This window comes from Megalops cyprinoides, chromosome 24 (assembly GCF_013368585.1).
Source record: "Megalops cyprinoides isolate fMegCyp1 chromosome 24, fMegCyp1.pri, whole genome shotgun sequence".
NCBI classification, from domain to species: domain Eukaryota; kingdom Metazoa; phylum Chordata; class Actinopteri; order Elopiformes; family Megalopidae; genus Megalops; species Megalops cyprinoides.
In genome coordinates this window covers 23,352,275-23,364,125 of record NC_050606.1, presented here as the reverse complement: position 1 = coordinate 23,364,125, position 11,851 = coordinate 23,352,275, and the positions used below count along the sequence as shown (strand labels likewise).

At 39.1% G+C, this 11,851-nt stretch overlaps 1 protein-coding gene across 1 annotated transcript in view; it reads left to right on the top strand.

The window, feature by feature from the left end:
* Window positions 1–1,023: 1,023 nt before the first annotated feature.
* LOC118771260 (zinc finger and BTB domain-containing protein 47-like) overlaps window positions 1,024–11,851 on the top strand; it is a 66,108-nt gene continuing 55,280 nt past the window's right edge. Inside the window, exon 1 of the mRNA XM_036519202.1 lies at window positions 1,024–1,409. Within this exon, the coding sequence (XP_036375095.1) occupies window positions 1,407–1,409 (3 nt within the window). The 5' untranslated portion in view covers window positions 1,024–1,406. The remainder of the gene's footprint in view (window positions 1,410–11,851) is intronic.

Genomic DNA, 11,851 nt, shown 5'->3' with positions numbered 1-11,851 from the left:
TGTGTGACTTCCTGGCCTCTTACAGGTGAGAATGTGCACCAGCTATTATGCAGTAAATCATATAATCATTATTAGGATCAGTGTGCATGACAGTATGACCAAATGATGCTGCAATGAAGTATGACTGTTGCCTCCAAGCACCACGGCAGTGCAGTGATGACCTTGGATGAATTGACCTTGGGATTCAGTCAGGCAGTGTTTGTCTCTAACATGCTAAGCCTCCCTCATGACTCCATTCCACCTGGGCTCACCACTGCATAGCGGCTGCAGTCCTAAGGTAAGTGAAACCCCACCCCTATCTGACACTGAACTCAAAGGAATGAGGATTTAGCAGCTATAGCAGGGGTTTGTGAGCTGGCAATAGGCTGAGAACAAGGCTAAAACTTTGATTTAAAACTGCCTATTGCCCTCATACTGGTTAAGATTGTTTTGCATGACAAATATGTTTAAATAAGGATTTCAAATCACCAGCTACTTCCTTTTCACTTGATTGCTTATAATGTGGCATCACAGGTTTAATGTTGATTAGTTTAAAATTTCATTTTAGACTTGAGAATAATCTTTGTGGCAGTGGTTTTTGTTATTGAGACATTTTGTCTAATCTCACCACATATCAAATACAAATATAGATTTTTTTGTTTGGTTTGTTTTGTTTTTCAAAAGACCTAATGGAAAAGTATAATCATTACTTATACAATGTACAAGAGTTATATGTTGGAATACATTTTATTCGATCTTGTAGCCAGGAGCCGCTGCAATTCAAGAAGGCAGCCACGTACTGCAATAATTGCATTAAATTAAATTAATGAGGTAGATCAGATTGATTGGGTAAAGCACTGTGCGTGTGGCGCACGCTTACAGCAGTGTCGGATATGAGACATTGCATTGTCCGAGTATTCGATAGTTTCGTGAGCATTTCATCAGCACATCTGACCATTCAGGCTGTGTGCACTCAGTGACCTTGCACACGCTCGAGCGAGCGCGCGGCGTGACAAAGCGTGTTCTGGAATGCATTCAGGGAGGTACTTGAGGGACAACGTCTCACATCCAGACTCGAGCCCTCCTGCCTTCCCCATCAATTAATTATAAACGGAAAGAAGACAATGAAGAACGCTTTCTTTAGGTTTTCAACACCGTAGACTACAGCGTTCCTGTCCCTTTAAAGCTCCAGACAAAACGCCCATATGATCGCCGTGCTCCAATCACCAATTCCTTTTGCAAAGGCAGCCTCTGCATTTTTGCCTTTTTCCAAATGCCAACATGGCGAAAAAGGATTGATTGGGGAAATTAATTGAAGAGACAGAAGAAATGTGAAAAATAACGTTAAACATTTTCATGGAGAGGAAAAGCCCGATGCAAAGGGAGGGGAAACGGGACTCCTTCGCACCAGAAAACCTTGGATCAAAATGGTAGAGCGTTGCAGTTTTGTTTATTTTCTTTCCCCCTTTGATCTCTTGCAAATTTTGGCTAGTTAGGCCTCTGAAACTTGCCTGAAATATGTCTTATGGCGTCTCAGTGTGTAAATACATTTAACGATAGTGGGTGTTCTTGTTTTCGTGTTGCATTTGTGCGTCAATAATGAAGTTTGCAACTTGCTTTGAGCTAGGAAACAGAAACGAATGTTGGATTAATGACAAGAATGCAATAGCAACAATAGCTACATTGTTGCAAAGAGTTAACCAGCTTCATGAAAGATCAGATGGTGATTCGTGAATTTATGTGGAGATGAAACTAAGGCGAGTCGTAGTCATTCAACTTGTGCTTTGCGATTATTATTTTTCTGCAGACCAGCTTCTGGTCAGAAATTGGCGCGAGGAAGAAAAACTTGCATACTTTATGATAACTATCATAAACAAACAAACAAGCAGCAGTGGCCGTGGGGATAAAACTATATGCTCAACAATAATGTAGTGTAATGTACTCTTTATTTGTAATTTTATGATAGGAGTACCTGTCACCTCCATACATGTCATATCAGTGTCCACAATAACCGTATATCTTGTTGCGTGCGTTGGTGGACAAACATGTCGAGTTACAGTGGAGTGTAAAATAGTGGAATTTTCCCATAGTGTCTAGAATTTTATTGGCTTGATGGCTGAAATGTATTGTTTGTGTAATCAGCTGAGTGCATTGGCTTGAAATGGGATCCAAAGCAAACCTAAGGATTTATTTTAATATATAAATAAGATGGCTTAAGATGACTGCAGCATCTTAAATGGTGTTAATATCAAAGATCTGAAGCTGAAGTTGCTTTATGCAACTGAGCCCAGGACATGACATGGCCATGATAAGTGTGGCTGTACTGTAGTTTACCGGTACATGTCATTAAAGCTCACAACAAAACTGTTTGGTAATGCAATGGAACTGTTTTTCTTTGAGGGAAAGAAGCTTTCACACTTACCTCTCATATTCGTGGCTTTTGTAAAGACATACTTTTTCACACAACTCTGCCAGACTGATGTTCATATATGGTCATCCTCTTCAAAAGGATGTGACTGTGGTTTTGCAGTCTAACCATAGCATAACTTCAGTATGACCATGCTGGTGAGAGCCAGTAAGTAGCCAGAAGACATGACCAAAACTGTGCAGTATGCCCCATTTCCATCATGAGTTCCCAGGTCAAAAATGTGGTCCATCCCTCTTTTCTGGAATGGCATGCAAGGGCAGCATAAGAGGAGTGGCACGCTGTGCTGCTCTCTGCTGAAGGTTGATGGTCTCCTAATGTTGCTCTAGTTCTACATCTGTTCTCACTCCTTTATTGGTGCTCACTGAAGTCTCTCACTCTTTTGCCTTTGGCACAGCCAAGAGTGACTTCTGTTAATACGAATGGCTAACTTTATTAATTTTTTATGATTATTGCATGTGTCCACATGACATTGCCATTGCTGTATCAGCTGTTTGTAGTCTGTGCTTTCCTTTTTGATCTTACACGTGCTTAGTAGTCATAGTTTGAAAATGAAAATGAGCATTGTGGCCATTTGGCAGTTCAACTTGGGTCTCAGTTTTGAGGTGGGGGGGGGGGGTGGTGAGAGTCAAATTTCACTCTACAGTCCTTCGTTGCAGCTATATGTGGTCTCAGAGAGGAGCAGACAGGTGGTTTTGTGGTTAAGTATGTAGAAGTGCTTTGAAATGTTGTCTGGTTAGCATAGCACATTTCATCAGTGCCTCAGAATGACCCAAGATGCAGTGGAGAGTGGAAGTGCACCTGCTAGTTTCTTGTCCATTTGGTGGGATTTCAAATAAACCTTTGAGCCACCCTAAATCATAATGTATAACCCTGCTGTTATTAGTGCTTATGTATTGATTTTGTTTTCCTAGAGAGCTGTTGAATCTCTTCAACTTTGTAATTTTGTACTCAAATGCACTGGCAGTTCAATATTTGGGAAACAGGGATCCAAATTTATGTTGTAGTTTTTTGGCATTTTTAATTGGTGGTTAAAACCTTGTAGCGTTAATTCAAGTCTGTGTCATTACAGATGTTCTCACATAAATATGTTTAAACTACTTCTCTAGTTGTGTTTCAAATGGGCTTATTTTTGCCTTGTTGTCAAACAACAAGTGCAATATTAGATTTGAAACCCATCAATGACAGAAAAAAGCCTGGGAAAATGCATCGAGTCTGGCCTGTTTAGCTCTATTCGAGCCCCTGGGCAAAATGTCTGAAACGGCCTGATTTAGAATTCTAATCAGATGACTCTATGTTTGCCAAAAGCAATTTCTACTGAGAGAATGCCCGCGACATCAAGGGAGGCAGTGTTGCACGCGCGCGCCACGGAAAATTAGTCAGAATAAGACCGCTGTTTTATCTTTTAATTATTGATCCTTGAAATCGTAGTAGAGCCGGGGTAAATGTGCTCTTTTGGAAATAAGATAATTCACTAATATTTTGTAACGAGCGCACTTTAAAAAGCACGATCCTCTGGCTGTGTAGCGAGGGGAAGTGGGGAGAGAGGTCGTTCCAGGACATTTCTTAAAAAAAAAAAAAAAAACGCAGCTGGCTGGCGCAGCGCGCTAATCCTATAGGCTTCCGCATCTGGCGGACGGGGTTAATATCTGGGTCAGGTCGGAAAAAGAGGGAGCGTTATGGTCACGGTTTCCATTCCAGCGAGTACGATTGTTGACTTTTTTTCCCTGTAAAGAGTAAGCTGCCTTTCAGAAGAATTAAATCTTACTTTGACCATTTGAAAAAAAAAAAAGATACAGTAACAAAATTACAGGGACGTGTCTGACTCTCCATGCGTCAGTGAAAGTGACTTTCAATTCTTTCAGGTTGTTCAAGAGGCTTTTAGTGCAAACTTAACTTCCAGTATGTTTGAAAGGAATTGATTAAAGTTGTAACAACAACAACAACAATAATATAGTGTTGTTGTCACTATTACTGTTTTAGTTTATTGGTTTACAAAACATACATTTGAAAAGTTTTCCACTTATACAGTTGAATATTTAATGAAGGAGCTGAGGTGAATTTCTTTGTTCGAGGGTAGCACAGCAGTGCCCTAGCCGGGGTTTGAACCTGCAGCCTTCAGCCTCCCAGTCCAGTTTACTTACCAGTCCAATGCTATATTAAAACTTAGCCAGACACTGTAATATTTAATGTTTTACCTGTAATATACTATTCCCCTTTTCCTCACACCATTTTAAGGAATTTGAAGGAAGTTCCCTTCATTTTACTGTCATGAGTTTTTATGTATCTGTCCAGACTTAGTGTTTTTGTTATATATCACAGGGTGGTAGTGTAGCATAGTGGTTAAGGAGCAGGACTCGTAACCAAAAGGTTGCCGGTTCAGTTCCCAGTTGTGGCACTGCTGCTGTACCCTTGGGCAAGGTACTTAACCCACAATTGCCACAGTAAATATCCACCTGTATAAATGGATATCCCATGCATAGTATATTTCTCATGGTGAAAGGGAGTGATTGTATTCTCCATTGCATGGTAATACAGCTTCTTTCTGGCTTTGATTGTTACACTGGTTTGTAAACTTAGACTGTGGTTGTCAGCATTTTTAAAACAAGGTTTTTTTTTTTTTACTGTTTCACTGATGCAAAATGATCTGTCTTACATCTTTACTGCATCAAAGAATGTGATATTGTTGGACAAAAATGTTACTAAAAAATCTTCTCAGAGAAATAGAGTCAGGTCATTAATTCTGCTGACCTTTGTGGGAGTGGGAGTAGATACAGTGCATTCAGAAAGTATTCAGACCCCTTCACATTTTTCACATCTTATGTTACAGCCTTATGCTAAAATAATTTAATTCATTTTTTTCCCTCAGCAATCTATACTCAATACCCCATAATGACAAAGCAAAAACAGAATTTTAGAATTTTTTGCAAATTTATTAAAAACAAGAATTGAAATATCACATGACATAAGTATTCAGACCCTTAACTCAGTACTTAGTTGAAGCACCTTTGGCATTGATTACAGCCTCAAGTCTTCTTGGATACGATGCAACAAGCTTTACACACCTGGCTTTGGGGATTTTCTGCCATTCTTCTCTGCAGATCCTCTCAACCTCTGTCAGGTTGGATGGGGACCATTGGTGGACAGCCATTTTCAGGTCTCTCCAGAGATGTACAATTGAGTTCAAGTCCGGGCTCTGGCTGGGTCACTCAAGGACATTCACAGAGTTGTCCCTAAGCCACTCGTACATTGTCTTGGCTGTGTGCTTAGGGTCATTGTCCTGTTGGAAGGTCCATCTTCAGCTCAGTCTGAGGTCCTGAGCACTCTGGAGCAGGTTTTCATTAAGGATATCTCTGTAATTTGCTCCGTTCAGCTTTCCCTCAACCCTGACCAGTTTCCCAGTCCCTGCTGCTGAACAACACCGCCATAACTGGATGTTGCCGCCACCATGCTTCACCGTAGGGATGGTGTTGTGCAGGTGATGAGCGGTGCCTGGTTTCCTCCAGACATGACGCTTAGAATTGAGGCCAAGAGACCAGAGAATCTTGTTTCTCACAGTCTGAGAGTCTTTTAGGTGCTTTTTTGCAAACTCCAAGCGGGCTTTCATGCACCTTTACTGAAGAGAGGCTTCCGTCTAGCCACTCTGCCATAAAGCCCAGAACGGTGGAGTGCTGCAGTGATGGTTGTCCTTCTGGAATTTCTCCTATCTCCACCCAGGATCTCTGGAGCTCAGCCAGAGTGACCATCAGGTTCTTGGTCACCTCTCTTACCAAGGCCAATCTCCCCTGATTGCTCAGTTTGGCCGGGCGGCCAGTTTTAGGAAGACTACTAGTTGTTCCAAACTTCTTCTATTTAAGAATTATGGAGGCCACTGTGCTCTTGGGAACCTTCAATGCAGCAGAAATTTTTTTTGTAGCCTTCCTCAAATCCGTGCCTCGACACAATCCTGTCTCTGAGCTCTGCAGGCAATTCCTTCGACCTCATGGCTTGGTTTTTGCCCTGATATGCATTGTCATCTGAGAGACCTTATATAGACAGGTGTGTGCCTTTCCAAATCATGTCCAATGAATGGAATTTACCACATGTAGACTCCAATCAAGGTGTAGAAACATCTCGAAGATGATCAAGAGAAATGGGATGCACCTGAGCTAAATTTCAAGTGTCATAGCACAGGGTCTGAATACTTATGTCAATGTGCTATTTCAGTTTCTTATTTTTAATAAATTTGCAAATATTTCTAAAATCCTGTTTTCACTTTGTCAGTATGGGGTATTTAGTGTAGACTGATGAGGAAAAAAAATAATTTAAACGATTTTAGCATAAGGCTGCAACATACCAAAATGTGAAAAAAGTGAAGGGGTCTGAATACTTTCTGATTGCACTGTATAGTTAGAGGTTTTGATTGCATATAAATGTGCAGAGCAGTTAGCCCAGCCAGGCATTGTGATATTGGCATTCTGCAGTTTGGAGTTGCAGCAAAGGCAGCCATTCTTAATGTACACGGTAAGCCAGCTGCCCCTATGGGCTTTGCTTTCTCCTAGTAGTAGCAAAGATCATATGTGTCCCTGCTCTGCCTCCAGAAGATTTCGAGCACAGACAGCATTAATATTTTTGACTATTACTTATTGACCTGCATCTGACCTCATTATTTAGACTGGTTGGGGAATTAGCATAGAAGGCATGAGGCAGGAGAGAAGTTTTGGATATCCTGTTGTTCTGGGGTGCTGAGGAGTACCTCAAGGACACCGTGTGGTAATTGGCTTTCTTAGGGATCACAGACTATCTGTAGGAATGCTATGAAAATTCAAACTCCCCATAACAGTCTGTTTCAGTGAAATGGTTTGCTTTGCTTTGTATGAAGCTCAGATTTCAGCGCATGAAGAGGTTTGTTGGTGTAATCCACCCCTGAAAATAAAGGTAGTCTGCTGACCTGAGGCAGAAATACAGATATAGAACTTAACAGATGTGCTACATTAAAGATTTGTTACTACAGCATTTTTTACTTATGGTAAAGATATTATTAATGCTTCAATTTGTGAAGTTTTTTCCCCCCTAGCCCCATATGTTCCTGGAAGTGAACAACACTGAGGTTAAACCTAGATTGCTTCTGCTTTGTGAAATATCTGAAGAATTGCGTGAGGTCCCCATTAGAAAACCACTTACAGGGTAATTGTTTCTGTAAGTACGTCTTTATCTATGTGTGTTTTGTCCTTTCTTTGTGCTCAGTTGTCTGGGGCAGTCATCTAAAACCATCAAACTGTTCATAAGAACAATCAGATTAGAGAAATGCTGTTAATTGAAATGAGTGAACAGAGATGTAAAAATTCCATTGTTTATTGAAAATGTTATCAAAGGTGAAGATGCACCCATGCCTTTCTTTGTTGAGATCAGATTGGCCTAATTTGTGTCAACAATGCACACAGTCTTGTCCATTGCTTACAATCCATCTTATGCTTTGTGTAAATGCTTGATTTCATCTATCCATTTTTATAATGGCTCCACTGACCAGAGGTTCAGCTCTAATGTGCAGTTTAATGCTGCTTTGTATCTGACACCCTTTTTAATAAAACTATTCTGGTCTCAAAAATCACAGATGACTGAACGATTGATGTGTATTCTGAATGCACTTTCTGCTCATGCAGAATTTCTCATATGGACATTTTGAGCTGACAATGCAAACCTTAACCAACTATGATAAGATTTTTAAGTACATTTTCTAACTAAGTAAATTTTCATTGATAGTGTGCATGGATACAGCAACCAAAAATACACCCCTGGTTAAGATAAATGGAAGGTTATCCATAGTCTTCTATCTGATTTATCCACATCCATACTGGGTTTTTGAGATTTTTCCTTATTTGTGCTGATAGACACTTGCAAAGATCGTAATATTTCATTGCTGTAGCTACATTTTTGTGTCCACTTATACAAACACTGGAGGTCTGAATTGAAATTGTTGTTTATTATTTTAAATATTGAAAATCCAAGGTAATGTACAGTAGATTGGATGGATTATGTTAAAATGTTTCTTTCATATTTTATCCACAATTTTATATCTGGTGGAATATTGCTGTCCCTCTGGCTCGCTCTTTATCCAGGATGTGTGCAACATCAGCCTAGCTAAGCTAAGCTGTGCACTGGTAAAGATGGCATTGGGCTCAGGCTATATGCTGGATCTGGCCAATAGCTGGGCAGCGCTGGGCCTCTGGACCAATAAAACATATGCCCAGCTTCCTTGGCTGGTTGTGTGTCTCCTTATTTACAGTGCAGTCAGTCACAGCCAGGGGGCAAGCCTTCACAGCAAGTAGAGACACTCAAAACCAACTTATATTACCCACAGTGCTGCAGTGCACTGGGAGATCATAGTTTCTCTCACTTTATCCTTTTGGAGACAGAAATAGCCCACAGCAGTCTCTCTGACTTTTCAGAAGTGAATAAAAATTGATAAAAAGTCATGTAAAACAGTACATCATGTCACATTGCTTGTTGTGGCTGTTTGTGGTGGTTAAGATGGTTTAGAGTTCTTTGAGGTCCTTGAAAGGAGATTTATAATTGCAGTGCATTATTATACTCATTATTGTTACTTTAATTGCTGAGGAAATGAGCCTAAAATGTAATTTGTAATGTATTCTGTTAGATTAATCAAGGTAAGTAAGACAGTCTAAATACTCTAGATTACTTTCTAAACACTGTGTTTTTAATTTTTTAAAGATTTTTTAAAGAATGTTCATCCAACTAAAGTTCTGACTGGTTTTTAGAATGTTCACTTAGCATTGTTTTGGTGAACATTTTGGTACCCTCATGTTAAGTCTATGGGCATTTCATCTCAGTTTCTTCAAAATTGTAAATGTTAATTCAAAAACTGTACATTACATGAAGACATTGGTTAGAAAAGGCACGAGCCACCCTAAATACGTTGTGAGTGAGAAAGGAGTAGCTTAACAATTTAATGTATAATATGCGTAGTGTAAAATTATTGGAGTAATCGCAGTTTTGACTGTGTGAAATTACTAGGGCTGCCCCCTTAATAGTCAAGCATTTGCTATATTTTTTAATGTTAAATCACTGTTTCCTCAAAGCTAAAATTAGCTAGAATTTTTCCAATCTAGTGTTCTAATTGCACTGGTTTTAGCATATTCGCTAAACGGCTGATCTCACCGGTGTGACCGTATGCACAAAAGGGTTATTCCATTATGCTAAATAATTAATGGCCTAATTAACATTTACAAATTGCAAAGTTAAGACTATATGCAGCTAGATAAATATATTGTCATATGCACTATTCGGCTTATCCAAGTGTTCGTGGGGACTGGGGAAGCTAAATTACCTCGCTTACTGCATGTTTAACTTCATGTTCTGTTTTTTATTTATAATTTGTTTTATAAGTTATTGTGTTGGTGTTACAAGTTCATGAGTTGTATTATGTTATACTGTGTTGAAATAAATGAACAAAATGTTCAGTGTCCTTGCTGGTTGTTCCGACACATTCAGAATCATTACCGCTTTGCCGTTAGCATTGTCATTAACAGACGGCTCGCTTCGTGTGTGCGCTTGTAAAATTTATATTTTAAAGGCTCATTATTATGGTTTTATATTTCTCTGTAACGTAGCACAGTGTTAACAATATTACTTATAACATTCTTCCTCAACCCTGGAACTCAAACCATTTTCTGATGCCCCAAAAATATATATATTTAAATAATTAAATTAATGTCATAAACGTGCGACAACTAGTCGACTAATGGCTTGAACTAACGACTATTAGTTGACTTGGAAAGTCTTTGGTCGGGGGTAGCCCTAGAAATTTCACTTGTTTTGTCACTGTATCTTCTCGTTCCCTAGTTAACTTTAATACTATACACTAGCCTACTTAGCTAGCTGAATAGCTAATCCAGTGCAGCCAATCTATGTAAGATAGCTAGCTAGCGATCAATATCAGCTTAAATAATGAAAAAGAGAACTTACTTCAAGATACTTCTTCAGGTTAAAGGTTGACTCTTTTGAAGTGGATAGCAGTTTGGTTACTGGCAAACAAAGCTTGCATAGTACTGTTACGTTGCGACCTTTGCCAAATTTGAAAGTCAAATGTTCCCGGTATTTCCATGACATAAATGCTTTGCGCTGGTTGCTTTCTGTCTCACTCTCCATTCTACTGTCTTGTGAGTCAGGTAGGCTGCGCGGGAGATACACCCCAGAGTTGCCTGTCAACGGATAGATTTCCCAACTGAATAAACATTAAATGAAAAAAATAAATGAAGTTAAACGAAAAAAATCCAATGTAATCCCTTCAGTAGTGTAAATATTTTTTAAAACGTAACTGTAATTTATTTAAATGGTAACTCGGTATACAGTTACTCATATTTTGTGTTTTAAATACATAATGCCATTACATGTATTCCGTTACACCCCAACCCTGCCTATAACCTTCTGGTGGCAAGATCCAGTGACGTAAACAGTATGCCATGCTGCCTTAAAAATTAACAACCATTTCATATCAATTCACTTTGGTGGCAGATGTTTATTAGTGGTTGGCAGCATTGTTTATGAGTATGGATATCAACTGGATATTCTTGACTCATTGCTTTTCTCTTGTGAAAAATTCTAACTAATAAAAATGACCCATTGGATTGTTTGTGATGGTGGTATGTGTAGTATTGAATCTGTGCCTGTTCTCTTAGTTAAATGTCTGTGTGTGGATGGACTGTACGTATGGATTGTTGCTGAGGGACAAACAGAAACCTTTCAAACTTAGTCTGAGTAGTTCAGTTCAGGCCTGAAATGCATGTCATGGAAGTCCATTCTTAAAAAAAAATACATGCTGGCTTTCGTGTGTACAGTTCCCAGCATTACTCTGGTTTGTTGTTAGGGACCCCTGCTGTAATCACGCATCCGGATTCCACAGAGCTCCATCCCCCTACTGGTCAGCCATAAAAACGACTTGACAAGTTTTAATTAAAACTGCTGCATATGGTTTTTAGTTTGTGTAGAGAGCATTTGGCTCATAACAGCAGAGATGTTTAGGATATTAATTGCTAGAATGTTGTACTTTCCTTGAGAGTATTTCCCTGTACCCCAGTTTCATAGTTACAGGTTACAGACACTGGATAGGAGATTGCGTGTGATTGCGTGTGAGTGTGATGCAGAAATATAAGTATTTAATAAGAATAATTTGTTTGTAGCAGTTTTGGCGGCCTTATGAGTACGATGCAGCACACATTTTTGCGAATCAGGCTGAAGGCATAAATATTTCTTTACCTTCCTAATTATAATCAGTATTGCCCTGAATGTTTATGATGATAGTGATGATGATGATGAAGATTATTGTTATTATTATTATTATTATTATTTGTGTTTTATTGTTATTATTATTGTTGTTGTCATTGTTGTTTTGGTATTGTTATTGTTATTATTATTATTTACAATTTCCATTGGCCTCCTGCTCCATAC